The sequence below is a fragment of the Eucyclogobius newberryi genome, unplaced genomic scaffold, assembly GCF_026437365.1.
Source record: "Eucyclogobius newberryi isolate DKJ021-1_F unplaced genomic scaffold, fEucNew1.0.hap1 SCAF_21, whole genome shotgun sequence".
NCBI classification, from domain to species: Eukaryota; Metazoa; Chordata; class Actinopteri; order Gobiiformes; family Gobiidae; genus Eucyclogobius; species Eucyclogobius newberryi.
This window is the reverse complement of record NW_027315846.1, coordinates 16398576-16425069: the sequence shown is the minus strand read 5'-3', so window position 1 is coordinate 16425069 and position 26494 is coordinate 16398576. Positions and strand designations below refer to the sequence as shown.

Sequence of the window (26494 nt, the reverse complement as noted above, 5' to 3'; positions counted from 1 at the left end):
TACATCCATGGTCCCTAGTCACTGACGGGTACTTTCGTTAATTTTGAGTGGGCTCCGCCCACTTTGTGTTTTTTGCCCTCTATACAGTAATGATGTTAAATTTTTGCATTACATGCTTATATGCACGGAACATGCAAGAGATGGGGAACGTATTCGTGAGCTACTTAGGGCAAATGAGTGCTTTATATGGGGATGACGACCGCTACAATGTAAAGCGCTCGTTTACATGCGCACTTTTGCAACGGTAATGTTCCATTTTCCTACTACTAATTAGTATGCACGGGGCGTGCATGAGTGGAGGAGTGCGCTTGTGAGTGTTGGAAGTGGGCGAGCGCTTCGCGCTCGATTTCGTGCGCACCATGTGCGCACTTTCACAGCCGTGCTTCGCACGGCCTTACGGAACTAATGGGCCTCTCGCCAGATTGTGGCGCTCGGGCCTAATTAGACACACATGTTTGGAGTTATGTTTAATGCTAATGTAAAATGCATGAAATGAATTACATAAATAACCTAAAAGGTGATAAAATATTACACTGTAGTATTTTTAAATATGCTAAACATTTTTCCAACACACATTTTAATTAGGCCCGAGCGCCACAAGCTGGTGAGAGTCCTATTACTTCCGTAAGGCTGTGTGTGTGTACCAGGAACCCACACCATGATGTAGGAAAGCTTTAGCACTTTACGAAAACGTTTAGTTTATGATATTTGAAAAATGGGAAACAATGTTTTCACATCGGAATATTCTTCTTTCTTTCTTTTTTCTCGGGACAAAACCCTTTTTTTCACCAACATTGACAAAATGTCAGGAAAATTTGCACACCTCTAAAAATCGTGCCTCTCTACATTCTGAGGCGTCAGCGTCCCCCAATGTACAAAGAATACATTGCGAGATAAGAAATTGACAAAATTTGGCGCAGAGGTAAATTACGGCAAGGCCGTCCGCCCAACCCAATGCCATTTTTAATCAAAATTTGCTAAGCACCACTCAGCAGTTTTTTCTAAACTTTGTACTTTTATGAACTCCTCCTCGGGCGTTGCCCGAAAAAGCTGAAATTGTGTGAAAATGGTGTTGAGGAGTGGGGTATCAAAAGTTACTTATTTTGATACCTTGCACGGTCTTTGATGTAGCTACAATTTCAGACAATTGCCATTTATTTTATTTGTAGCCATTTGCACATACAGTGAGGAAATAAGTATTTGAACTCCTTTTGATTTTGCAGGGTGAAATCTCACTTGGAAATTAATTACTCCTCCATGATTATTAAATTATGGAGGGGTCTTAAATGTTTATCGTAGGTGCATTTCCACTGTGAGAGACAGAATCTAAAAAAAGACATCTAGAAATCACATTGTATGATTTTTGAATAATTTATGAGTATGTTATTAATGCAAAAAAGTATTTCTAAGTCCACCTCTACTCCACTTATTAAGTGGAGTCAGACTCCAAATACTGCCATGGACAAGACCATAGAGCGGTCAAAAGACACCAGAGACAAAACTGTAGACCTCCACAAGGATGGAAAGAACCACAGGCAATTTGCAAGCAGCTTGGTGAAAAAAGAGCAACTGTTGGAGCAATTGTTAGAACATGGAGAATCAGAATCAGAATAAGGTTTATTGCCATTTCACCCTGGAGAGACAAAAAGACCACGAGAATGGACTGTTTAGCAAGCTTTATTCGTGAGTTATTTGGCGCTCAGACCCCGGCGGAAGACGTTGCAATCATGGGCACTCCATGATCTATTTGTATTAGATGTCTCCCCCGGAGCCTGGAGACTGGTGGTGGTAGATGTGAAGAGAAGGTAGCGGATGAGGGGAATGCAGAGGAGGAGCTGGGGAGGTGGTGGGTCGCAGTACGGTTTGAGCGGCCGAGCCATCTGCCTGAGGGCTTAAATGCGACCGCCTGGTGCTGATTGGAGCGGGGAGGAGTCACTTGAGAGCGTTGATTTGGGATGAGGAGCAGGTGCGAGGGCCATGGTACAGACGCCCCCTGACCTTTCACCCTACTTCTTGGCCGGGAAAAACTGCATAACCTCTTTGGGATAAGCGCAGAAACCTGGGAGAGTCCATGGTGAAGTGAGGGATCTGACTCTCACAGACGGACAGGCGGGCGCCCGCTTGAGTGCGATGATGGCGCTGGGGAGAGGGGTCCTTCCATGGAGGCCTTGACGTAGATGGATGGAGTTAGGTCTTCCAGGCTGAATTTACGCAGGCTTCATTTGATTCACAAACATAGGAACTTGTCCTAGTGGTTCGGTGCAACACAAACAACAAACATTGAACAATGAATACAAAAACAATGGATAATGAAAAGCTACTGGAAATTAAAAATAGGTAAGTAAAGTAAAAAATAGACATGATATGTACATAAATAAAATATGTAGTGCAATAAAAAGTGAACAGTGCAGTGAGTGCAAAGTGCTTAGGCATTGTTCATGAGTCCAACGGCAGAGGGAAAGAAACTGTTCTTGTGACGGGAGGTTCTGGTCCGGATGGACCGTAGCCTCCTGCCTGACGGGAGTGGCTCAAATAGTCCGTGTCCAGGGTTAAAAGGGTCGGCTGTGATCTGACCTGCACATCCCAGAGCCCTGGAGACGTACAGGTCCTGCAGAGATGGAAGCCCGCGGCCGATCACCTTCTCAGCAGAGCGCACAATGCGCTGTAGTCTCTGTGTGTCCCTGGCTGTGGCTCCACACCTACCACATGGTGATGGAGGAGGTGAGGATGAACTCAATGATGGCCGTGCAGAACTGCACCATCATCTGCTCTGGCAGCTTTGCTTTCCTCAGCTGCCTCAGGAAGTACATCCTCTGTTGGGCCTTCCCGATGAGGGAGCGGATGGTGATTCCTCACTTGAGATCCCGGGTGATGGTAGTGCCGAAAAAGCAGAGGGAGTCCACGGTGGTGATGGGGGAGTCTGTCATGGTGAGGGGGGGCTGGGGGGCTTTGCCTTTCCTGAAGTCCACGATCATCTTCACTGTCTTCTGGGCGTTGAACTCCAGGTTGTTACCGCTGCACCAGGACACCAGCCGGTCCACCTCCCTCCTGTAGACAGACTCAACCCCGTCCGAGATGAGCCCGATGTGGGTGGTGTCGTCCGCAAACTTGATTAGTTTTACGGAGTCGTGGCTGGAGCAGCAGTTTGGGTACAGGGAGAAGAGCAGAGGAGAAAGTACACAGCCTTGGGCTGGTCGACGCCTCCTTGCAGGCTTTCGCCCTCATGTCAAGGGAACTGGGGCGTCTGCTCTCAACGTTAGTGCAAGCTCGCCGCCAAGTGTGGCTGCCACAGTCTCCACTCTCTGAGGCCAGTAGGAAGACCTTGAGGGGTGTTCCAGTTCTTCCTGGAGAACTATTTGGCTGGGCTGCCGTGGAGGCTCTAGAGCGCACGGCCAAGGCTGTGGAGCTCCTGTGCTGATAGTCCATGTGTCTGAGACATTCTTCCCCAGCCGCACGTACTGCCTCCGATCCGTCAGGAAGTCAGTTACACGTTTCTCAAGTGCCTCACAAAGGATTAATGGACTTAAGCATTTATTAATTCTAACATTTGAGCTTTGTAAAGGTCCAAATGATGATAGAATATTATGCAATGATGGATAAAAAAATGAAATGATACATTTTGTGTCTTCTTGTCCGTGTGTGTGTGTGTGTGTGTGTGTGCTTAAATGCACCGGCAAGCCTCTACTACAATGTTTTATTGGCCCTGAGTCAGACTCAAAGTTAGAATGACAAAGTAAAAGGCTTTAGAGTCTACACTAGAGTCTTCAACATATGATAACTGGCATTATATACAATTTTCTAGTTTAAATATTCAGTTATAAGGCTTGATATTAAACCTCTCTAAAACATGACACAATAATTGTCATGCAAAATGCCAAGAGCAAAGTGTCATCAAGCCTGTCAGTTCGTCAACTTACACCTATTCACAGTCACCCTGAACTAGTATTGTATGTTTAAATGTATTGTAATTTTTAAATGTCAGTGGTGAGGGTTCACAGAAGGTGAGGACAAGTGTTGGCATGACTTTTTCTGTTTCCACAGTAGAAAGAAATGAACATAGTCTTAGGTTATTATGTGGATCATAATAACTTCATATAACTTGCACGCACATGTCTCCAGACGTAATTTATTTTGGCATGTGTACATGCAAGAACAAGTATAAAGGAAAAATGCTCTTTTGAATTTGCCCACTCCCTGAGAGGACAGCCCAGACAAGACAACTCAAACTACTCGCAGAATCGACAGCATAGCAGCATGGCGGTACCAGGTGTATGTCAGAGCATCCTAAATGGGATAAAAAGGAACAGAATAGGGACCAATTTGTGACAGTTCGGAGGGGACAAGGCGCTAAACGCCGAACCTCAGAGCGCCGTGAGCTTCACGTCTATAATAGGTTTTCTCCCCTCAGCGATCACACGCCCGCTGAACACACGAGAGAAACTCTTGTAATCGGGAGTTCTATTGTTAGAGACGTGAAGCTGCCAGCTGCTAGCGTTAGGTGTTACCCGGGGGCCAGAATGGGTGACATCGAAGGAAACCTTAGGATCTTAAAGCGGAGCAGGACCCGTTTCCGGCGAGTCGTGATTCACGCAGGCGGTAACGACGCCCGGCGGAGACAATCAGAGGTGCTCAAAGTTCAAGTAGCCGCGGTGTGTGACCTAGCGAAGTCGATGTCAGACACTGTAATATTTTCTGGTCCCCTGCCAAATCGGATCAATGCTGAATTGTACAGCCGTCTCTCAGCATTCAACAACTGGTTATCCAGATGGTGCCCTCAAAACAACGTTGTCTTTATTGATAACTGGAGTGCGTTTTTGGGGAAAGCCCGGGCTCATACGCAGGGATGGCATCCATCCGACTTCGGAGGGTACATCCCTATTAGTTCGGAATTTGACCGATAGTCTTAGTCGTGTTAAGTGACCATCTAGGGATGAGCCCCAGGTGCAGAGCAGCAGTTTAAGACGCTCCTCTGTCGCTGAACTCTCGCCCGTTCTGTTACATGTGAAGTGTTCAGATTCAAGACAGATAGAGACTGTGTGTGTCCCTCGTGTTCCTCGTACAAATAATGCCAAAAAGTCACATCTCAGACAAAATATTTCAGGCGTCAGACCAAATAACTTAAGGAAAATAACAATCACAAATGACACAAATACACAAATGAATAAACACGTAAAATGTGGACTGCTAAACATTAGAGCAATTTCCTCCAAATCGCTCTTAGTTAATGAATTAATTAGTGACTATAACATAGATCTTCTAGCTCTAACTGAAACGTGGCTTCAACAAGACGACTACGTCAGACTAAATGAGTCCACCCCACCCACCCATGTTAACTTTGCCAGGAGCACAGGCCGAGGTGGTGGTGTGGCAGTGATCTCACACTCAAGCCTACTTATGAGCCCTAAAACTAACAATGCATTTCACTCATTTGAAAGCCTTATGCTGTCGATCACATGTCCAAATATGAAAAACCAAAAAGGAGTTTTGTTCATAGTTATCTACCGACCTCCTGGTCCCTACTCAGAGTTTTTAACAGAGTTTTCTGACTTTATATCAAACTTAGTGTTAGCCTGGGATAAAATAGTTATAGTTGGAGACTTTAATATTCACGTGAACATGAGTGATGACTCTCTCAGTAATGCCTTCAGCGCCTTGTTAGACAGCATTGGTTTCACTCAGAATGTAAATAAACCGACTCACACTCTCAAGAACACTCTGGATCTTGTCCTAACGTATGGAACAGAGATTAGTGACCTCATTGTCCTCCCTCAAAACCCTATATTGTCAGATCATTTCCTAATTACCTTTCAGTTTATTCTTAAAGATCATCCAGTCCCACAAAATAAAGTTATAATGAAAAGGACAATATCTGAAAAATCTATCTCAAAATTCAAAGAAATAATAGAGCCAATATTCAGTGACATGTCATGTGATCCTGCTGAGAACAGCTTTAGTCCCAGTTTAAGTGATCAATGTGTCGACTTGACCATGAATTCTCTGAAGTCTGCTCTTGACGTTGTCGCGCCGTTAAAACAGAAGGTCATTAGGCCAAAGCGCGCCTCCCCATGGTACAACCAAGAACTGCGTTCACATAAACAAAGAGTTAGAAAGTTAGAGGGATTATTTCGTCGCTCTCACACCGAAGAATCCCTAAAACCATGGAAAAGTTGCCTGCTGTCCTATAAGCAGGCTCTGCGTAAGGCCCAAATCAGATATTATTCAAATCTAATAGAAGTCAACAAAAGTAACACTAAATTCCTTTTCAGCACTGTAGCTAGGCTAACAAACTGTCACAGTACAGTAGAGCCCTCAATCCCAGCTACACTTAGCTCTGATGATTTCCTCCTATTTTTTAACAATAAAATAAAAACAATCAGAGACAAATTAGATGAAATTACCCCCGCTATTCGCCCTGAACTAGCCCAAGCTGTAAATCTAACGTCCCATATAAATCCACGTGTAAACTTAGAAAGGTTCACAGCTGTTGATCAAGCAGAGATAACTTCAGCCATTATGTCCTCTAAAAGCTCAACTTGTGTCCTAGACCCCATTCCAAGCAGACTCCTCAAAGACATTCTTCCCCTAATTATAGACCCTATTCTTAATATAATAAATACTTCACTCGAAAGTGGCTATGTTCCACAGTCCTTCAAACATGCAGTCATTAAACCTCTTCTGAAAAAGCCTAATCTAGATCCCGACCTATTGGTAAACTACAGACATATTTCAAATCTTCCCTTCGTCTCTAAAATCCTTGAAAAAGTTGTAGTAAAACAGCTTTGTCGCCACCTGCAGGACAATAACTTATTTGAAGTTTTCCAGTCAGGGTTCAGAGCCCACCACAGCACTGAAACTGCACTAGTTAAAGTCACAAATGATTTGTTATTAGCCGCTGACGATGGACTGGTCTCAATCCTGGTTCTGTTGGACCTCAGCGCAGCGTTTGACACCATCGACCACAACATTCTACTGCAGAGGTTAGAATGTGATGTAGGTGTTGGAGGAACAGCCCTCAGCTGGTTTAAATCCTATCTATCTGATAGGTTCCAATTTGTTAATGTAAACAAGAGCTCCTCACCATGCTCTAAAGTAATTTACGGTGTGCCACAGGGTTCGGTACTCGGTCCAATTCTGTTTACTCTTTATATGCTGCCATTAGGCAACATTATCAGAAAGCATGACATTAGTACTTGTGTGAAGGAGATAAAAACCTGGATGACACTAAACTACCTGCTTCTTAACCCTGAAAAAACCGAGGTCATTGTGCTTGGCCCTAAGCATCTACGAGACTCTCTATCTGAGCAGATAGCCACACTGGACAATGTCAGTGTAGCCTCCAGTTCTACTGTAAGAAACCTTGGAGTCTTATTTGACCAGGAGCTCTCATTTAAAGCTCATATAAATCAAGCTTGTAAAACAGCCTATTTCCATTTGCGCAACATAGCCAAAATCAGAAGAATCCTGCCTAAAAGTGATGCCGAAAAACTTATCCATGCATTTGTAACGACTAGATTAGACTACTGTAACTCCCTGCTTGCAGCATGTCCTAAAAGCTCCATAAAAAGCTTTCAACTGGTTCAAAATGCAGCAGCAAGATTACTAACAGGAACAAAAAGAAGAGAGCACATTACGCCAGTGCTGAAGTCTCTTCACTGGCTCCCCGTCGAGTCTAGAATCAAATTCAAAATTCTACTCTTGACCTACAAAGCCATAAATGACATGGCCCCATCCTACCTCAAAGATGCTATAGAACCATATCATCCAAACAGAGCTCTTCGCTCTCAGAATGCCGGCCTTCTGGTGGTGCCAAGAGTCTCTAAAAGTACTGAAGGAGGTAGAGCGTTTAGCTACCAAGCCCCTGTGTTATGGAATCAGCTCCCGACCCATGTTAAATATGCTGACACAGTCTCTTCATTTAAGTCCAGGCTTAAAACGTTCCTCTTCGAAATCGCTTATGGTCAGACTAGTTAGGAACAGAAACATAAACCCACAGCTTTAGCTACGCTGCCCTAGGAGTAACTATGCTGGGGGAAGTATGACAGCTTGAGCACTATCCTCTTCTTCTTCTGACTACTTATGCTATCAAACAATATTTATTTTTTGATTCCACTTGCAAACTGTTCACCGCCTTCTTTTCTTTCTCTCACTCCTGAGGACCTGAGGACCCAGATGCCCCTCCCCTGGTGAAGTGGTCCCTGCCCTGTGTGGACGGTCCCTCATCTGCCTGAAGAGTGGGTCCAGCTCGCCTCAGTCGGTCCCTCATCTGCCTGAAGAGTGGTTCCAGCTCGACTCCGACGGTCCCTCATCTGCCTGAAGAGTGGGTCCAGTTCGCCTCAGTCGGTCCCTCATCTGCCTGAAGAGTGGGTCCAGCTCGACTCAGACGGTCCCTCATCTGCCTGAAGAGTGGGTCCAGCTCCAGTCTCCTCGTGTCCGTCTGTCCGTCTGTGAGAGTCGGATCTCTCCTTCACTGGAACTCCTCCAGGTTTCTACGCTTTTTTCCCAAAGAGGTTTTTTTTGTAGTTTTTCCTGGCCGAGAAGGAGAGTCTAAGGACAGAGGACCCTGGGACATTGTCCCTCGCCACCACAGACATTGTCTGACTCCATCGCCACCACAGACATTGTTGATTCATTTCTCCCTGTGGCCCTCAGAGGCAACTGTTGTTGTGATTTTGGGCCTTACAAAAATAAATTGATTTGATTTGATTTGATTTGAAATGCACGGTCCTCTAAAAATGGCTATGGAACTCTTGATACCCCTGAAAAGTTCCTCAACCAGGACTACCAGCAGCTTAAGCAGTACTGTCTGATCCGGAAGATCCGCTACATTGACGAAATGTTTCCCCCGGACAAGACATCCATCGGACCCACCATCCTTTCTGCCTCAGACCTCAAAAGCGTGCAGTGGGTCAGACCTTCGGTGAGTGTGATGATGAGAGTTTGGTAAAGCAGAGAAATCAACCTATAGCTTCATTTAAAATACGCTTTTAAGGCTATTTACATTATTTTAATATACCGCTCTTTTCAGAAAATGGTTCCAAATCCACGTCTTGTTGTTGATGGGATCTCCAGATTTGATTTCGGTCAAGGCATAGTAGGTAAGAGTGTATATGGTTACTTCTGTGGTGAGTGAGAAATGAATTTATAGTATTATTTAACATTATCATTATGTGAATATTTTTAATTTATTATTTGATGAGAGCTTTTAAATTACATTTATCGTTAGGGAATTGTTGGTTTCTGGCATCCATCGGAGCTCTGACTTTGCAAAAGCCCATCATGGCTCAGGTTGTTCCAATGGACCAGATGTTTGATGAGAACTACTGTGGTTTGTTCCACTTCAAGGTAAAGAAGAAACATTTTTTGTGACTTTTAATTCAATAAAAATAAATAAAATACTGATACAAATCTTTTGCTGGTTCCCCTCAGTTCTGGAGATTTGGAAAGTGGGTGGACGTTGTTATTGATGACAAACTTCCTACAATTAACAACAGGCTTATCTTTGTCCACTCCAAAGACCCCACAGAGTTCTGGCCCGCTCTGTTGGAAAAAGCCTATGCAAAGTATGGATTTTTTTGGGTAAATCTAATTTGTTTTAGAGGAACTGTCCCTGGAATTATATCTGTGTTAATTTCAGAGTGTGCGGTTCCTACTCAGACATGAATGCAGGGACCCCTGCCGAGGCTCTCGTGGACTTCACTGGTGGAGTTCACGTTTGTGTAGAGTTGTCCAGCCCTCCTCCAAACCTGTGGGAGCTCATGTCCCGAGCAGGACTGTCCCGGGCTCTGATGGGATGTGGAACTGCACCAGGGGTAAACTGAGCCATTTTCACTGGAGCCTAAACACAGCAAGAAATCAAACTAATCATAGGCCGAGATAATGATAGCACACATATATTACAATATCGATATAGAAATGTTTTGATCAAACAAGTAAAATAAAACAAACTATAAATTCAAACACAGCACAGTAAAGCCATAATTATGGGTTGTGGTCACAATGGGCGTGGTCAGCGCTGAAATAAAATTATGAAATGCAATTTTTGTTCTACATACCACAAACAGCATATTTTCCAAACAGCCATTTCTCTTATGTTCTTCTATTATTTTTAACAATGTTCCACAGGCCACATCTGAGAACACGGTCCTGCCCAACGGAGTGGTAGAAGGCCATGCCTATACAGTGACCGGAGTCAAACAGGTACTGAAGGAATTTTAAATATGTCATGTGTTATATTTTGAATATATGTCAATGTGTTTATCAGATGATGAGCCGGGGGCAGCTTGTGAGGCTGGTACGTCTGTTTAACCCATGGGGCAAAGGAGAATGGATAGGGGACTGGAGTGATCGGTAAAAAAGAGATATCTTCTTCTGTGATGTGTAAACATGTGTAAGCCATTAAGACGTACATAGTTAATATGACCTGAGTTAATTTAGCAAATATTGCAGTATAAGCATGGATTTGCATTGGTAACTGTGCAGTTATAATTCATTTTTACATCAGAAATCATATAAAAAGTTTTTGAACCCACAGTATTTTTACAATATCTTTACAGGTCACCTCTGTGGCAAACAGTGAGCCCTCAAGAACGTGACATATGTCTTGCTGTAGCTGATAATGGGGAGTTTTGGTAAACATTGCATTTGATATTGAAACAAACTATTGCCATTACCTGTTTTGTGTAAACACAAAAACTTCTGCTGTTAAAGGATGACTTTGGAGGACTTCAGTAAGTTCTACACAGACCTGGACATCTGCTGCATGTGTCCTGAGTTTCTGGATGGAAGCTCCATTTGTCACTGGAAAACGTCCTTCTATGAGGGCCGATGGGTGGCAGGCACTACTGCTGGAGGGTGCTTGAACAACAGGGGTACTGTTACATACTCAAATGTATCTCTAGTTTCAATTGTGCCTAAATAAGACTGAGAGTTGCTCATCTCACTCGTTACTTGTAAATAGTACACACTTAGTCAGATTACTTATTCTTAAGTAGTATTTATAGTCTTCTGTTTTGCAGATAGCTTCTGGTTAAATCCACAATATCGTGTGAAGATTGACCAGCTGTTTGAAAAATGTGCTCAGAGCCAAGGAGAAAAAAATATGCTGGTGTCACTTATGCAAAAGCCCGATAAGAGGAACAGGCGACTGGTGAAAAACCTACATATTGGATTTTCCATTTTTGCTGTGCCAGATGCAGTAAGTAACTGTTATTTTTAGAACAATAATGCAAAATAAAATAGGACTAAATGTCTTCTTGTTGATGTTCTAGTTGTTGGGGGTGGAAGGGAAGTTTCTAGCTTCTTTCTTTGCTTCCAACAATCCTGTGGCCCAAAGCAAAACATACAAGAATGCTCGAGAGGTGATGGAGTTTGTGTCGCTAATGCCTGGGGAGTACCTCATTGTACCATCTACATATGACCCCAATGATACTGCATCTTTTCTGCTGACCATCGTCTCTAAATCTGAAACACACGTCCAGTCAGTCCATTTGGAGTTAAACAAAGTCAAAGTAATAGGACACAAACTAATGACACTTTGTTTATTTCTTGGCAGTGAAAGATCCGGTGGCCATGATTACAATCCTGTGGAGCGTGCAGAGGTCAGAAAACTGTTCATATTTTTCTGCATTTTAATTTAAATCTGTGAAATATTAATAATAATGATGTAATATTTTCCAGAATTCCAAAGATGACACAAATGATGACAACAAAAGAACAATATTGCGGCAGTTTTCTGAAAAGGTATTCACAGACAACAAAAACATGATAAAATAAAGTTTGCACAAGGCACAAAAGCCATTTTGCAAGAACAATTCAGTATTCTGTGGCTGTGGAGTTTGTGATTTGTTCTATACATTTTCACATTTCTGACGAGTCCCTGAAAACCATTCAATGTCGTTCACTAGCAAGGACCACGCCACAACAATGGAATACAAAAGAATGTTTTTTGATAATAGTGATGAAGGATCGATGATGGAGCGATGATGGATTGATGATAGTTGGCTGGGTAGAGACTCAGGATGGGGGTTCTGTCTCAGGTAATCAGCCCAGCCGATTCAGAACCCCCAAAGATGATTTAAAATGAAGGAAGATGATCTGGATCTCGACGTAAGCCTGGCTGAAAATAATGTTACTGAGTGGCACGAGGGAAGGGGAGCTGGATAGTCAAGGACACTTGACTATCCAGGATGGAATAAAGCAGTCTTTCCATTACCGGGACGAGGATTAATACTGGTGTATGTTGAAGTTCGGTGTAGAGCGTCGGATTTGGGACGGTGAACCGAGAGTAGGAGTTGGTCGATTACGGTGACTTGAGTATATGCAATGCGGGTGAAGGATTGATAGAGGGGAATAGACTGAGAGTCTAGAGTATTATGAGGTGCGGCATAGTAGAATATCCCTTATTGATCTACTAGAGAGGTGTTGAATAAGTGCCTTCATACTGATCGAACCCCCAAAGAATGTCCGGAACGATAGTGGGGTATAATTCTGTGGGAGGATGTAAATGCCTGGTAGAGGAGACTAAGCGCTTGAGGACTGTCTGGTGCGTAGGGGCGAGCGTGGCTGCTGGTTCGTGCTTGGAGCAAGCGTGGCTGCCGGCGGGGCTCTAAGTGAGCATGGCTGCCGGCGGGGCTCTGGGCAAGCGAGTGGAGGGAATTGGAGCAGCGAGGCGTGGCATGGGATGGAGTAGTATGCTAGCATGAGTCGGCGTAATGGTAATGAATAGGATGAGGGGTGAGAGAGAGCATGAGCGGCGCTGCCGTGGAATAAAGCAGAGGCCCCAAGGCGATGTGAGCATGTGTGAGAAGGCAAGGCGAACATGGTAAGATGAGGTAGCGTGAAAAGCAAGAGCTGGGAAAAAATTAGACTTAAGGTAGTATGCAAATGTGAAGATGAGAACCTGCCGGAAAGCAAGAAATAGAATCTCCAAAGATGCCTGTGGCTAGCATGTGGCAGTGAAGCCAGACAGCTGAATGTGACGTGATAGATGGTAGCTTTTTAGTGAAAGCATAAATTGTGAGCCTACGAGGTGTGAAGGTTACATGAGAAAAGAAAAGGAAGCTGAGAGTTCACGTGAGAAGAGTATGAACAACTGGTTGGCAACTGTCGGAATAGTGTAGTATAAGTAAGCATGAACGGAGGGCGAATAGATAGAATAGCTTAAGCCAGAATGATAATAAATGGTAAAGAGCCAGCGCGCTGAAGATGGTACATTAATAGGTACATGGGTGTTTGAGGGCTAGCCTCGAGGCCCTGTGGTTAGAGCCTGTCCGGTGTCATGTGTGCTAGTAGCAAAGCTACACGCGTACTTGTATGACTACAGTTACGTTAGGTAACTTGGCTTTAGCTGTAGGTTGTAGCTGTAGGTTGTAGCTGTAGGTTGTAGCATTAGGATGTAGCAGTAGGATGTAGCAGTAGGATGTAGCAGTAGGATGTAGCAGTAGGATGTAGCAGTAGGTACAGAGGAGTGATAGAGCAATGCCTTTCGAGGGAGTTGAGTGCAACTGCAAAGAAGGGGATGAGAGAAATGATTAGATGAGAAAGATTGAGAAAATAGGGAGCTTTTGAACTCAACATCGTTAAGGACACAGGATGCTGGGACGTTGCCAAGTCCCTATGAACATTGTTTAATGTGTTGAATTGAGTTGTACAACTTGTCTCCCGCCACCAGAGGGTGCTGAGAGGTCGAGCTGCGGCCCGTGGAGCGATGGAACCAGGAAGTGCGCAGGCTGGCGAAAAGTGTGTATTTATCATTGTAGGTCTGAAAGAAGTCCCCCTTTGGTTTCGGCCCGCCACAGGCCTGGCGCAATCTGGTCTCCAACGTTCGCCCGCGTGGAGACGCGCAAGGGAGCACGCATAACAGACCTGCGTTGGCGGGTCCTCTGGAGAACGTGCTACTGGAGACACGACAGAAATGATTTGTTCAAGCGAACGCTCTGGCTGACTGTCTCTCTGTCGAGAGAGCAGAGACGACAGGAGATGCTGGGATTGGCCTGTATATATATAGGCCTTCTGGGTAATTAGAGGCGTGGTTAAAGAGAAGAGGTGTGGTTGCTGGAGAAGAGGTTGAGGCGTGATCCTGCTCCCGAACCCAAGTTAACGAATAATGTCGTCAACTACACTTCTAGAGACGAGTCAAGATTTAAAATCACATATTATAGTTTCAATAAAGGCTTAATACTGACTTTTTACTCCAACACATTTGTTTAACCTTATACCATCCACCTGCGCGCCAGCGCGCATTTTCCATATCTCAAATATTCTCTTCATCATCATCACTTTTATTTCCGTGGTCCATACCAGCAAGCTATACATCATCTTGAAGCTTATTTTCTCAACAAAACGAATATGCCATTGATTTACATTGAATAATAGGCCCCAAGAAGCAATTGCCAATAGTTTGTGAGAAAGTCTCACCTTTTACAAACACATGTCCTACCTGTTTGCTGTTTATGATGGACGAAACGGCTTTAATTCTGTACATCCTTGTACTCAGTCTGTCCGTAAGGAACCATTGAAAAACAATATCCACTTGTATTTTTCCTGAAGTTATCCAATTTTGAGATATTGTCAAGTAAACAAAGTTTTATTCTTTGACGATAGTCACGATTAAGGCTCGTCCGGCGCATTTCTCCGTCCATAACAAATGACCTGTTTGACTTATAAGATTGTGTTTGGCATCGATCTTTTCTTCAGACTGTTACCTAATTTTACCTAATCACCGAATTTTTCTGTCTACGGGTTTGTTCTCTACAGCCTCCAGAAAAAAATGTGGCGCTTCCGACGCGCGAAGCTAACGTGTTTTTAGCCACATAGCTAACGTCAGCATTGACTTAGCGGACTTTGATTGACATATTATTCTAGCCAATAAGAATAGCTTTAGAAAGCGGGGCGGGACTTAGGGGTCCCACACACAGAATCCTCTGTATTCTCGTGCGTAAGGCTGTAAAGAGCCTAGATTTTTCGGCATTTGGCGACTAGATTTCACGCATCACGTTTTCTGATTTTATTAGCTTTTTGGACACGCATTTTGTTAGATATATGTATTATTATACCAATACAAAAATAAAAAAATAATTTTTTTTATTTTATTTTATTTTTTTCACTTCGATATGGGAAATTCATGGGTAAACTCATATTTACACATTTTCACATACATAGTTTTTAGCAGTTATAATAGGTATTAGTGGCCTACAAAACATCAAAATGTATGTTTTCTGATCATAGAGGAGCTAAAATTGTAATAAAACAGTTTGGCACAGTTGGCACATATTTGATCACTTGTTCCGAATATACTTTTTGATACAAAAAGGTCAACAGCACCAAAATGCCTGTTCCTAGAGATCTGAAACTTTACACAGTTGTTGTCAACAAGATAAACAGCATGTACAGTGAACAGCATAATCACACAATGAAGTATGTCCTGCTCAGGACCATTACAAATTGACAATATTCAAGCGAGACTAAAAAAAAGGATGTTTTGTTTATATTTGTGCTTCTGTAGTGTAAGTTCTGAAGCCCTGACAGTGTTCATCTGCACATCTGCAAAAACTAGAAGGCCTAAGCTTTCTAATGATGCATCACACTTGCATGTGGGCTGTAAGATCCTCTTTTAATAAGCAATGCCATTTGGGTATGTTCAACCATTGTGCACAGGGCGAAATAGGTGGATGGTAACAGGTTAACAAAGCAAAATGTGTTTTAGTACGAGGAGGTGGATGCAGAGCAGCTCCAGAAGCTGCTGAATGAAAACATCCTCAAAGGTATAAAATCTAAAAGTAAGTTACTGATCTCCCAGAAATAATAAAAGCAATTTGTTTTTCCAGGAGACTTGAAGTCTGGCGGCTTCAGTGATGATGCCTGTCGCAGCATGGTCGCACTCATGGATGTATCCTTTTGTATCCAAATAATGAATATAATGAGTATAATTTTCAAATGCCTTAACACAATAACAAGTCGTCTATAACCGGAAAACTTAACAATGAAGAATTAGTTCGCTTATGGGGAAAAGTCACCACATTCAAGGTAAAAAAGAAATAAGAACATTTAAAGTTTGCACCTCACAATTAGGTTTATGACAGATATATTGTGTTCAATCAGGACATTTTCTCCCGCACTGCTGTTTCACAGTCCGGGACACTGTCCACGAGTGAGCTAAGGAATGCTATCATGGCTACAGGTAATATTTTAAAGTGCAGATGACATGGTTTGAAGGGATTTGCATTATTTATCATGACACCAGTCAAGTGGCAGTTTGGGAGGAAAAGTTGGAAAAAAAATACAGGAAGTAGCACTAAAAATACAATATCATCAATGCATAACATTCTGTCCATTAACATGCAAGTAACAACAGTTCATTTAACAAAATTAACGAAAAGTAAAATATTTTCTTTTGTTAAATAAGTAAATCAGACAATCTTTGGCCCTTGTTTTATGTATGGTTGCTAGGTAACAGTTATGTCACATCCACTTATGTCACATCCACTGCTCATGTTCTACCAGGAAATATAATGATATATATTTTTTGCTGATAAAAGCAATGATAAAATAGTACTGCTCTAAAGTTCACCAGAATACAGACGTCACCTCTACCTATAGGCAATAACAATGAGAGGATTCAACTGATAAACAGTTATAAATGTCACTGATTTAAAGAAACTGATAATAACAATCATAATTGTTTTATCAGTTAAGAGCTCTTGCCATTGTATGGCTTGAGCTAATAATATTAATATTTAATACATAAACGTAGGTCCATTGATTTGATAATCTTCTAGTTGGTGCATTCTATTTATGCATATGCTTTGTATGTATTTATTAATCTTACATTGACTCTCAAACTATACTACCGCCATGTTTGTTTATTAAAAATATGCACACACTTGAGCTGCTCCAGAGCTGTTAAGATTCACCAGAATGTAGGAAATATTGTCCTCTCTTTTTGTGGTTTGCATTCCAGAGCAGAAACCAGCCGTGACTGAATTAATGCCAACTTTATGTGCTAAATCTTACAAAAACAAACAGTCAAATTTATAATAAAGTTGAGAAAATATCTTACATTATCTCCATTCCATACTATACTATAACCAGTGCGATGCCATGTTTTACTGCAAATAGGGATGACGGTGAGCGATGAGATGCTCAAACTAATGGCAGTGCGCTATGGAGGCTCTTCAGGTTACATCAGTCTGGAAAACTTCATCAGTCTGGTGCTTCGCTTCGAGTGTATGACAAGTGAGTATTAACTGAATTTGATGATGAGTTTGAGTTGCAAAACAGTGGTGTGGGCTTTCTCCAGTGGCAGGTAAAGCACATTTCAGGGTATTTTGAGGGACTATAACCAAAAAGTCCAAATAATATTGCTCTATTAAAAGTACAAAGTAGTGGCCCAAGAGTAGCCTAAATAAAAAGTATTTTAGGAAACGTCTGAGAACTGTCAGGGTATAATACCTGATTTATAATTTGAAGTTAATGTAACTTGTAGGACAAAACATATTTTCAAAGGGTGGACCACTGAAATGAGAAAACGTAATTAAATCTGAGAGAGAGGCAAACACAAATGATCAAATTATTGAACTTAACCTACATAAAGAGAGAGGGAATAGCAGCTCTTTAAAATGTAGCCGCCTCTTTTTCAAGGGACCAAAAGTAATTGGACAATTGACTCAAAAGGCTGCACATAAATACATAAATAACAAGGCTGCATGAGCTCTTCTCTCGATAACCTGCTATCAATTAAGCAGTTAAAAAGGGCTGGAGTTGATTCCAGGTGTGGCGCTTGCATTTGCTCAAGACAAAACTTAAGGCAGAAAGACCCTCAAACAAGAAACAATTGAAGACAGCTGCAGTAAAGGCCTGGCAAAGCGCCACAAAGGAGGAAACCCAGCGTTTACAGATGTCCATGGGTTCCATTGCCTGCAAAGGATTCTAAACACAATATTGAAAAGTAACATTTTACTTAAGGTTATGTTTCATTTCAAATCCAATGTGGTGGCATGCATGAATCATGAAGATTGTGTCCAGGTTCAAATATTTTTGAGCATATATATATATATATACATATATATATATATATATATATATATATATATATATATATATATATATATATATATATATATGTGATGTCATCTGTAATTCTCTCATTGCCCAATTATTTTTCTCCACCTTCAATTTATTTTTTTCCTAGAAATTTTCAATAAATTGTCCAGTGGAATGAAAATGACCCTTCGAGAGTCAGAGGTGTGTAATGTATTGTATTTAATGTTGTATCAAAGTAATCTTTGTGTTAATGTCTTTAAATGATCTCTTTTGTGCAGTGGTTGTATGTCTCCATGTACACCTGAACCGCACATGATCCTTGTGGTCAATGCCAGAGAGCAGACCCTGAGAAAGAGAGAGAATGGGACATTTTATTTGTAATGATTTTCCATAAGCCATGGCAATAAACACTGTATGTTATCCAGATGCGAGTGTGGATATTGATCAAATTATTGTTTATTTATCATGAGTCAAGACGATCTTGCTGCATATGGGTCACAATGAACTATTCGGTGTATTTTAACTATTCTGTGTATTTTCTGATTATCTGTGGACTAGTCTAAACAATCTTAAAGCGGACGTCGTAGCGAAGGTCAGGCCATTTTTATCAGACCCAAGCAACAGCGATATAAAACACAGCTAAATCTTGTGAAGAGTCGAATCTCAGCTGCAAGACGAACAACATGCCGCTGTTTTGCCTGTTTTTCCCTGTTTTCATCAAATAAAGAACTTGAGAACGATCCTCGCCTCTCGCAGTCTGTATAGACTAAACTTCGACAGAATTGGTGGAGGAAAGGAAAGGAAGCAAAAAAGCAAACAACACAAATGAAGAACCTCTTCCAAAAATATGCAGAGAAAAAGTTGATTAATCACTGTGATGAAGCAGTAGCTCCCACAGAACAACAATGGAATTGTATTCATGAATATCATCAATCTAAGGTCTTGCATTACAAAACACATCAGATTTGGACAGTGAAAGGAAAAACTGTTGACAAAAAGAAACAGAAAGAACATGAAGAAAAATGATCATTTTCAGTGAAACTACATAAAATGGCAAAAGACATTTTAATCAGAAAAGAGAGACTATTTTTGGCCAATATTCAGGTGAAACCAGAAGAGCATCAAACAATCAGAAAAAACAAAATGAAACGGAAAAACAGAGCCGATAAGCGCATCCCTTTTGGAGCGAATAACAAAGATGGAGGCTCTAGAACAGATGAGAAGAGCGAGCAGACTGGGGTACAAGGTCGACGTCACAGCTATAGCACCCCCCCACCTCTGGCCAAAGGAGAACTGCAGTGCCCCTCCGCTGAAAACGAACATCATAGCGCATATGCACAACTGGCGAAAGAACTGAAGAAAATTATGACAGAAACGGAACAAGAAAAAACAGCTCCCCACACTTCTACTCCAGCGGTTCCTCCCCTGCAGTGCTCATCCATGGATTCATCTATGATAAGAGATACAACCAGCGCCATACCACTGCTGCCAACGAAACATGCTGTAGTCTCGAGTACTCTGACTATGGTCCCGTCAGAACCCACTCCAGAACAAAGACAGATGCAGGATTTGAAGCAACAGGTGTTAGCTTTGACAACATTGGTTTCCAGCCAAAATCACATCTCCAAATTCATGCTCGAGCAAACAGTGGCTCAAAAAGAACAACTTGCCACCAATGCATGGTCATCACCTGAAGTGGCTTCGATCTTCGCCTCTCGCAGTCTGTATAGACTAAACTTCGACATGAGCCAGACATATACTGTACTGTATATGAGATTATGATGCGAAATATTTTCATGTTTACATGCATTATTTTGTAATCAGAAATTAAAATAAATGAAACTTTGTCTCCTTCAGTTACCGTATTTGTTAAAATAAATAAATAAATAAATAAACAAAATTAGACACAATTGTTTGGAGTGAGGTTTAATAAGTAAAATACATGGTTAATTGTATGATTCATTGGAAATGCATTACATTAAGAACATAAAAGGTGTTAAAATATTACATTGTAGGATTTTAAGATATGCAAACCATTTTCTCCTACAAATATTCTAATTACATTTTATTATTATTGTTATTTTGATGATTTTGTTTTATTTTTGCCTATAGTGGTTCCTTTGATCAGAAGTCTTGGCATGGGAATACATTGTAATAGAGAATATGAGAAACCCAAGAAGATAAGATAACAATAATATACTTGTACACATGATTAAATAGAAACAATTACAAGAAAAATATTATCATAAAACAAGCTAGAAAACACAGTTAAACAAGGTGTAGCTGAAGCACATTCATCAGCATTGCCAGGATGAAAAGAGATGAGGGCAGATGGTTGAGACCTTCTCCTCGACTTGAAGTGCTGTTAGCTAGAAAAATACAAATATATGATATCAATATTAGTGTTAGGTTTTAATTATATATTTATATAGATATAAATATATCTAAATCTGCTTTTGTGTACCTACTGTTGTTGCTGCTGGGTTTGTTGTGGTTGTCAATAGCAATAATAGCTCCATAAATATAATTAGGGTTAAATTAGGCGAATATCAAATATATTTTTCTCTGCCTCTTTAGATTTCTCTTGCAACAAAACATTTTGGCATATGACTTTTAATATTGTGATATCACCACTATTGTGATAATATAGCGTTCGACTCGAGGGTGACAGAACCTATTTTCGTTTGTTTGTCAATAAAGATGCTTGGACTGAAAGTATTTACCTGGTGTCGTGGTGGATGTGGCAGAAGAGGTGGTGGCGTTGGATCCAGGGGTGGTGTTGGATCCAGGGGTGGTGTTGGATCCAGGGGTGGTGTTGGATCCAGGGGTGGTGTTGGATCCAGGGGAGGTGTTGGATCCAGGGGAGGTGTTGGATCCAGGGGAGGTGGTGTTGGATCCAGGGGAGGTGTTGGATCCAGAGGTGGTGTTGGATCCAGGGGAGGTGTTGGATCCAGGGGAGGTGGTGTTGGATCCAGGGGAGGTGTTGGATCCAGGGGTGGTGTTGGATCCAGGGGTGGTGTTGGATCCAGGGGAGGTGTTGGATCCAGGGGAGGTGTTGGATCCAGGGGAGGTGGTGTTGGATCCAGGGGTGGTGTTGGATCCAGGGGTGGTGTTGGATCCAGGGGAGGTGTTGGATCCAGGGGAGGTGTTGGATCCAGAGGTGGTGTTGGATCCAGGGGAGGTGTTGGATCCAGGGGTGGTGTTGGATCCAGGGGAGGTGTTGGATCCAGGGGAGGTGTTGGATCCAGGGGAGGTGGTGTTGGATCCAGGGGAGGTGTTGGATCCAGGGGTGGTGTTGGATCCAGGGGTGGTGTTGGATCCAGGGGAGGTGTTGGATCCAGGGGAGGTGTTGGATCCAGGGGAGGTGTTGGATCCAGGGGTGGTGTTGGATCCAGGGGAGGTGGTGTTGGATCCAGGGGAGGTGTTGGATCCAGGGGAGGTGTTGGATCCAGGGGTGGTGTTGGATCCAGGGGTGGTGTTGGATCCAGGGGAGGTGGCGTTGGATCCTGGGGTGGTGTTGGATCCAGGGGTGGTGTTGGATCCAGGGGTGGTGTTGGATCCAGGGGTGGTGTTGGATCCAGGGGAGGTGGCGTTGGATGCAGGGGTGGTGGTTGGGTCGACTCTGGTGGTTTTAAGACCCAAACCGAGTGTGTCCAGATCAGACTGTCGCTGCAGGTTGATCCAAGTCTCCACCGCAGGCGCCTTCTCAAAGGTCTTCAGGTCTGGAACATTACTTCCCAAGAGGCTTTGCACTTCACTGACAGTCAGTTCCTAAGCCATAACAGCATACAAAATGTCAAAGGAGCAATATGTTTTGACACTTTTACATTTCAATCTCATATTTTAACTTATGATACATGTTCAGAATACGTATTTTAAAAGGAAATATGCTGTCAACATTTGTGAGATTTTAACCATATTAAAACACTTTGGTTACTTCATCATAAACTTAACTTTATTTTGATTGATTTGTGTCTGTTTGAGTAATCCTGTGTTGTCCTGCATTTGAGGCTTTTCTGTTTTCATCTCCACAGCTTTGTATTTACTTGCAATTATTTATAAAATAGGCTCCGGGTCAAACATTTGGAATTCTCTGATAGTATTTTCTGTTTAACTGTCAAAGTCAACTGTACTGACTTGTTGACATGGTTTATGGTTAATATCTCTGTCATAAATGGGTCTATCCACATGAAACAACAACTGGAAAAAAAGTTTGGCATCAACTTTGTGGACCCAATCTACAGTATAAAAACAAACAATGATACGGTTCAACATTTGTGTAAAGATATTTCATTTAATATCAGTAAATCTCATAGTGAGTTATATCGGCTCCTGTCCTCCATCTGAAATTATGACATGATCCTATTCCAGAGCTTGAACCAAACCTATAGGATGCCTAATCTTCAAACTTATTCCAGGAGACTATTTCTAACCTTTTTGCTATAGATTGCACCTGGATAATTGAGGGATTACGCCTACAAAATGGATTAAAAAGTGAACATTCCTTACCTTAGTAACGTTCGTGTCGAGAATCTGGAAGGTGCCGATGTCCATATTAATGTTTTGGGTGGACAGTGTCTGGATGTCTGCCAGAGGGGCTCCACCTAGAGAAAGTAAATAACATTTAAAACAAAAAAGAAGAGGGAATCTGTAGTATGAACAAAAGGGGTCGTCTTTACCTAAGTAGTTCTTTATTAGGTTGAAATAGGAGGATGGACTGGACTTTAATGAGCTGAAGGAAATGTTACTGATCTCATACAAGACTTTCTTCTGCTCAAGTGAACACGATGCCACATTTAGGGATTTGGCCTTTCTAAACAATGCAAATAAAAAAAATAGTTTAATAGATATTCATATTGTTTGTTCTAATTCTGAATGTGTATGGAGAGTATGGCTATGGACCTGAGGCTGTCTGGAGTGATGGTTTTCAGTGCAGTGATGTCTAATGCACACAGGTTCGAGTCAATAGCATTCAGTTCATTGTTGCCCAGAGAGTTTCCAGGTGTGTTCAGGTACTTGGTGATGACTGCTCTGCTCTAAAAATGAAACAAAACAACATGTTATGGTTTTGTCAATATATTTCAAAACACATACTAGATGACTTCTTGCTTTGGATACCTTTGCTTCCTCCCACGGCCCATTGTCAGTGTTCATGAGAGCTGACAGTGTGTCTATTCTGGTGATGTTCCATTTGGAGATGTCGTTGAGAGTGGCCGTGCGAGAGACTGAGGCCAGCAACTGGACATTCTCATCAGAAACACCAGCAGGGTAGGCCTGTGAGAGGATACAAGGCAGAGTTAAAGTAATTCAAAACAATAAATGATTTTCCTTCATTAAAATAATGTTTTACCTCATTAAGTTTTCTTAGTATAATCGTTTGGAAGTCATCGTCATCAACCCTGTCACAGATGGAGTTCAGGTTTTCCTTCAGAACAGGGACATCCAAGCACAGATCAAACTGGGTTTGGTCATAGCCGAATGGGAAAGAACCATCATTGATGGACACCGTGGTGATGTTACCCAAAGTGCACCCTTGTAAAATAAAGGCAAAAAAGTATTTATGAGATATGTTGAACTGAATAAAATATGCAACCTAAGACTGAACATAAGCCTTACCTGCTCCTCGTTTCCCTCTATGTGGACTGCATTGTTTGAAAAGTTTTTTCAGTTTTTTCTTCTTTGTCTTGGACTTCCTCAGTTTGGGCATAAATTTCTTCAAAAACCTTTTCGTTGCTCTCTAAAGAAATAGGAATTGATTTTGAAATCAGAAACATTTTGAGAAAAAGAAAGTATATACTGATACAAAGGAGTCTTAAATAAAATGCATACGGGTTTGAATTTGCCCCAGGCATTGCTTGTGAAGTACAAAGGTAGAGGATCCAGCTTTTGCAGCGTTTCTTCATTCCATGTTTCTACATCTCTGTATAGAAATAAATGATGACAATAAATAATTATATTCCAACACCAGACAATGTGTAGCTGTATCAATAAATGTTAAAAGCGGTTTTACCCATAAGGTGTTTTTCCAGACAGTAGCAGGGTCTGCATTGCAGTCACTTGGCTCTCAGAAAAGTCTTTACAAGATTTGAGGTTTTCCAAGATGTGTGGGTCAGAGTTCTGGATGTAAGAACCGTCCAGCGTGCAAACCAAGTTCCCCAGGACCATCACATTGTCTCTGCTCAGTTCAGTGCCCTTTATTCCCTAGAGAGATAAAACATCATACCATGTATTACATGTGAAGTATAACAACTAAACTATTTTGCTAGCTTTGATGTCTAATCTTATAAGCCAAGTTCCAAAAACATGCAACTAAAATCAATATAAAATTACAAATATTGAACTACTACTTTGTACACAGTGGTCTTACCAAACAGCTCTGGCCTTCACTGAATATTTGCTTAGGTTTGTTCAAAATTCTTGAGGGAACACTAAAGTCAGCTGCTCCTACAGCTGAAAAGTACGACCTGCAGTTGGTTTTGTCAACATCTTTGGCACTATAATAAATACACACATACACATGATTAAGTAAAACAATATTTGTAGATACTGTGAGGTAAATGAAATAATACAATTGTCAATGCTCACTTAAAGTAGATGAGCAGGTCTGAGGGATATTCTGCATAGTTTTGGTTGAGCTCTCCTTTCAGCTGGTTGTACATGCAGGTCAGCTGAAGAAGACATTACAAAACCAATGTAAAATAGTGTTCTTGGAGTTCATTTAAAGAATATATTTGGCATATACCTGAGTCTCCTTTAGGACAACTTTAGACCTGCCTTTCCTTTTCCTACAGGCACGGACAAGCTTCTTGATTTTAGTTTTAGAAGCCTTCCGTACGGTTGTGCATGTGAAACCTTGTAGAACGGATGGAGAAAGCCTTTGGAGAGAAAAAACACACTTTGAATAACAGAAGCATGTGACAGAAGCAGATTAGCATAGCCTTTATAAAGATGATCAGCTTACTCCTCTGTGTCAAAATCTGTGGTGGACACTGTTTCAAAAAACATGGCAGCCTGAGAAAAGTAGAAAGAAGAATTATTAGCATCATCTGCTGTTGTCACTTGCAATGAATGCAACTTTTGGAGATACCTGGTCTTGTGTCCATGTCTTTTTGTTGAGTTGCTTGATGTCCAGAGTTTCAGGTGTAAACGACAGCGAGGTCGGTGGGATCTCAGTCGCCAATTCATCGGGCACATTCTGCACCACGGTGGCTGGAGATTGATCCACGGAAATGATCTACGGGGATTTTGGATTCTGTGTTAGTCATAGACAGTATCGAGTGGCATGGTTTATGTTGAATGACTTTAGTACCTTTTGTACAAAGACCCCCTGCACAACTGGTGACGCTCCGAGCATGTGGTTCACAAATGTAGCATCCCTGCCGACAACTATCAGCTCAGACGAGGGAATGGTTTGTATACTTTGAGCGAAAAGGCCTTGGATAAGGGTCCCCAGTGAACTCAGAGATGATCCTGTGTTGATCTATTTGATAAAGTAGTGTGTTTTGGTTTAAAAAGACATGTCAAATAAAAAACAGAATCTGAATTTTTCAATAGTAACACAATATTTTGCTTCACCTGGAAGCCTGATGCAGACATAATTTGAATAATCATCATAGCTTGCTCTGTATTCCAGGTATTGACTGAGCCTAAAATGTTGAGGGAGGATATGAGCACACTAGGTAGGACAGAGGAGATCTGGGCCGGACTCATGCACGTTAATGGACAGAATTTTATAAGATAAGATAGGAATATCTTATCTTATCTTATAAAATTCTGTCCATTAACGTGCAAGTAACAACAGTTCATTTAACAAAATAAAGGAAAGGTAAAATATTTTCTTTTGTCAAATAAGTAAATCAGACCATCTTTGGCCCTTGTTTTATGTATGGTTGCTAGGTAACAGTTATGTCACATCCACTTATGTCACATCCACTGCTCATGTTCTACCAGGAAGTATAATTATATATATTTTTTGCTGTCTAAAACTTATCTGGAGTCCAGAGCAGAAGGAACGGAGGAGAGAGAAGATGTGATACAGTCTGTGGGGAAGAGGTGTGCAGGGGCGGAGCAGCCAAACTCAGGGGCTGGGATAAGGGGGGATGGGGGCACCAGAAGGAAAAAACAAAACAAAAACCCACATAAAATCAAATTACATCATGCAACCAAGTGAAGTAGCAATGGCCTGATAAAATAGTACTATTTTAAAGTTCACCAGAATACAGAGGTCACCTCTACCTATAGGCAATAACAATGAGAGGATTCAACTGATAAACAGTTAGCAATTGTAATTGTTTGATCAGTTAAGAGCTCGTGCCATTTTATGGCTTGAGCTAATAATATTAGTATTTAATACATAAACGTAGGTCCATTGATTTGATATTCTTCTAGTAGGTGCATTCTATTTATGCATATGCTTTGTATGTATTTATTAATCTCACTTTGTCTCTCAAACTAT

General features: G+C 41.6%; 2 protein-coding genes across 2 annotated transcripts; one reads left to right on the top strand and one right to left on the bottom strand.

Moving 5' to 3' along the window:
• The first annotated feature begins 8696 nt into the window (after positions 1 to 8696).
• LOC140370082 (calpain-1 catalytic subunit-like) lies at positions 8697 to 18727 on the top strand. The gene is made up of 20 exons (XM_072457027.1): positions 8697 to 8917; positions 9026 to 9095; positions 9224 to 9342; positions 9427 to 9560; positions 9635 to 9809; positions 10123 to 10197; positions 10262 to 10347; positions 10554 to 10628; positions 10708 to 10868; positions 11016 to 11194; positions 11268 to 11476; positions 11552 to 11597; positions 11677 to 11739; positions 15704 to 15761; positions 15825 to 15886; positions 15955 to 16023; positions 16099 to 16177; positions 17116 to 17232; positions 18188 to 18240; positions 18318 to 18727. Exons 1-20 carry the CDS (start codon positions 8834 to 8836, stop codon positions 18342 to 18344), a joined length of 1941 nt encoding a protein of 646 aa, XP_072313128.1. The 5' UTR covers positions 8697 to 8833; the 3' UTR covers positions 18345 to 18727.
• A 1262-nt stretch (positions 18728 to 19989) lies between these two features.
• Positions 19990 to 25749, bottom strand: LOC140371020 (mesothelin-like protein). The gene is made up of 17 exons (XM_072458295.1): positions 25615 to 25749; positions 25349 to 25519; positions 25127 to 25273; positions 25001 to 25050; positions 24782 to 24914; positions 24625 to 24707; positions 24407 to 24533; positions 24050 to 24240; positions 23869 to 23959; positions 23656 to 23776; positions 23390 to 23571; positions 23158 to 23313; positions 22942 to 23075; positions 22719 to 22852; positions 22549 to 22643; positions 20763 to 21810; positions 19990 to 20408 (listed from the first exon to the last, which is right to left on the bottom strand). Exons 1-17 carry the CDS (start codon positions 25747 to 25749, stop codon positions 20308 to 20310), a joined length of 3099 nt encoding a protein of 1032 aa, XP_072314396.1. The 3' UTR covers positions 19990 to 20307.
• Positions 25750 to 26494: the final 745 nt, after the last annotated feature.

Coding starts and splice junctions, on each gene's coding strand:
- LOC140371020 (XM_072458295.1), bottom strand. CDS start 25,749: ATGAGTCCGGCCCAGATCTCCTCTGTCCTACCTAGTGTGCTCATATCC. Junction 25,520..25,614: donor TGTCTGCATCAGGCTTCCAG/GTGAAGCAAAAT, acceptor TTTATCAAATAG/ATCAACACAGGATCATCTCT. Junction 23,777..23,868: donor CCTGGGGCAAATTCAAACCC/GTATGCATTTTA, acceptor CTATTTCTTTAG/AGAGCAACGAAAAGGTTTTT.
- LOC140370082 (XM_072457027.1), top strand. CDS start 8,834: ATGTTTCCCCCGGACAAGACATCCATCGGACCCACCATCCTTTCTGCC. Junction 11,740..15,703: donor TGCGGCAGTTTTCTGAAAAG/GTATTCACAGAC, acceptor AATGTGTTTTAG/TACGAGGAGGTGGATGCAGA. Junction 15,762..15,824: donor GAATGAAAACATCCTCAAAG/GTATAAAATCTA, acceptor TTGTTTTTCCAG/GAGACTTGAAGTCTGGCGGC.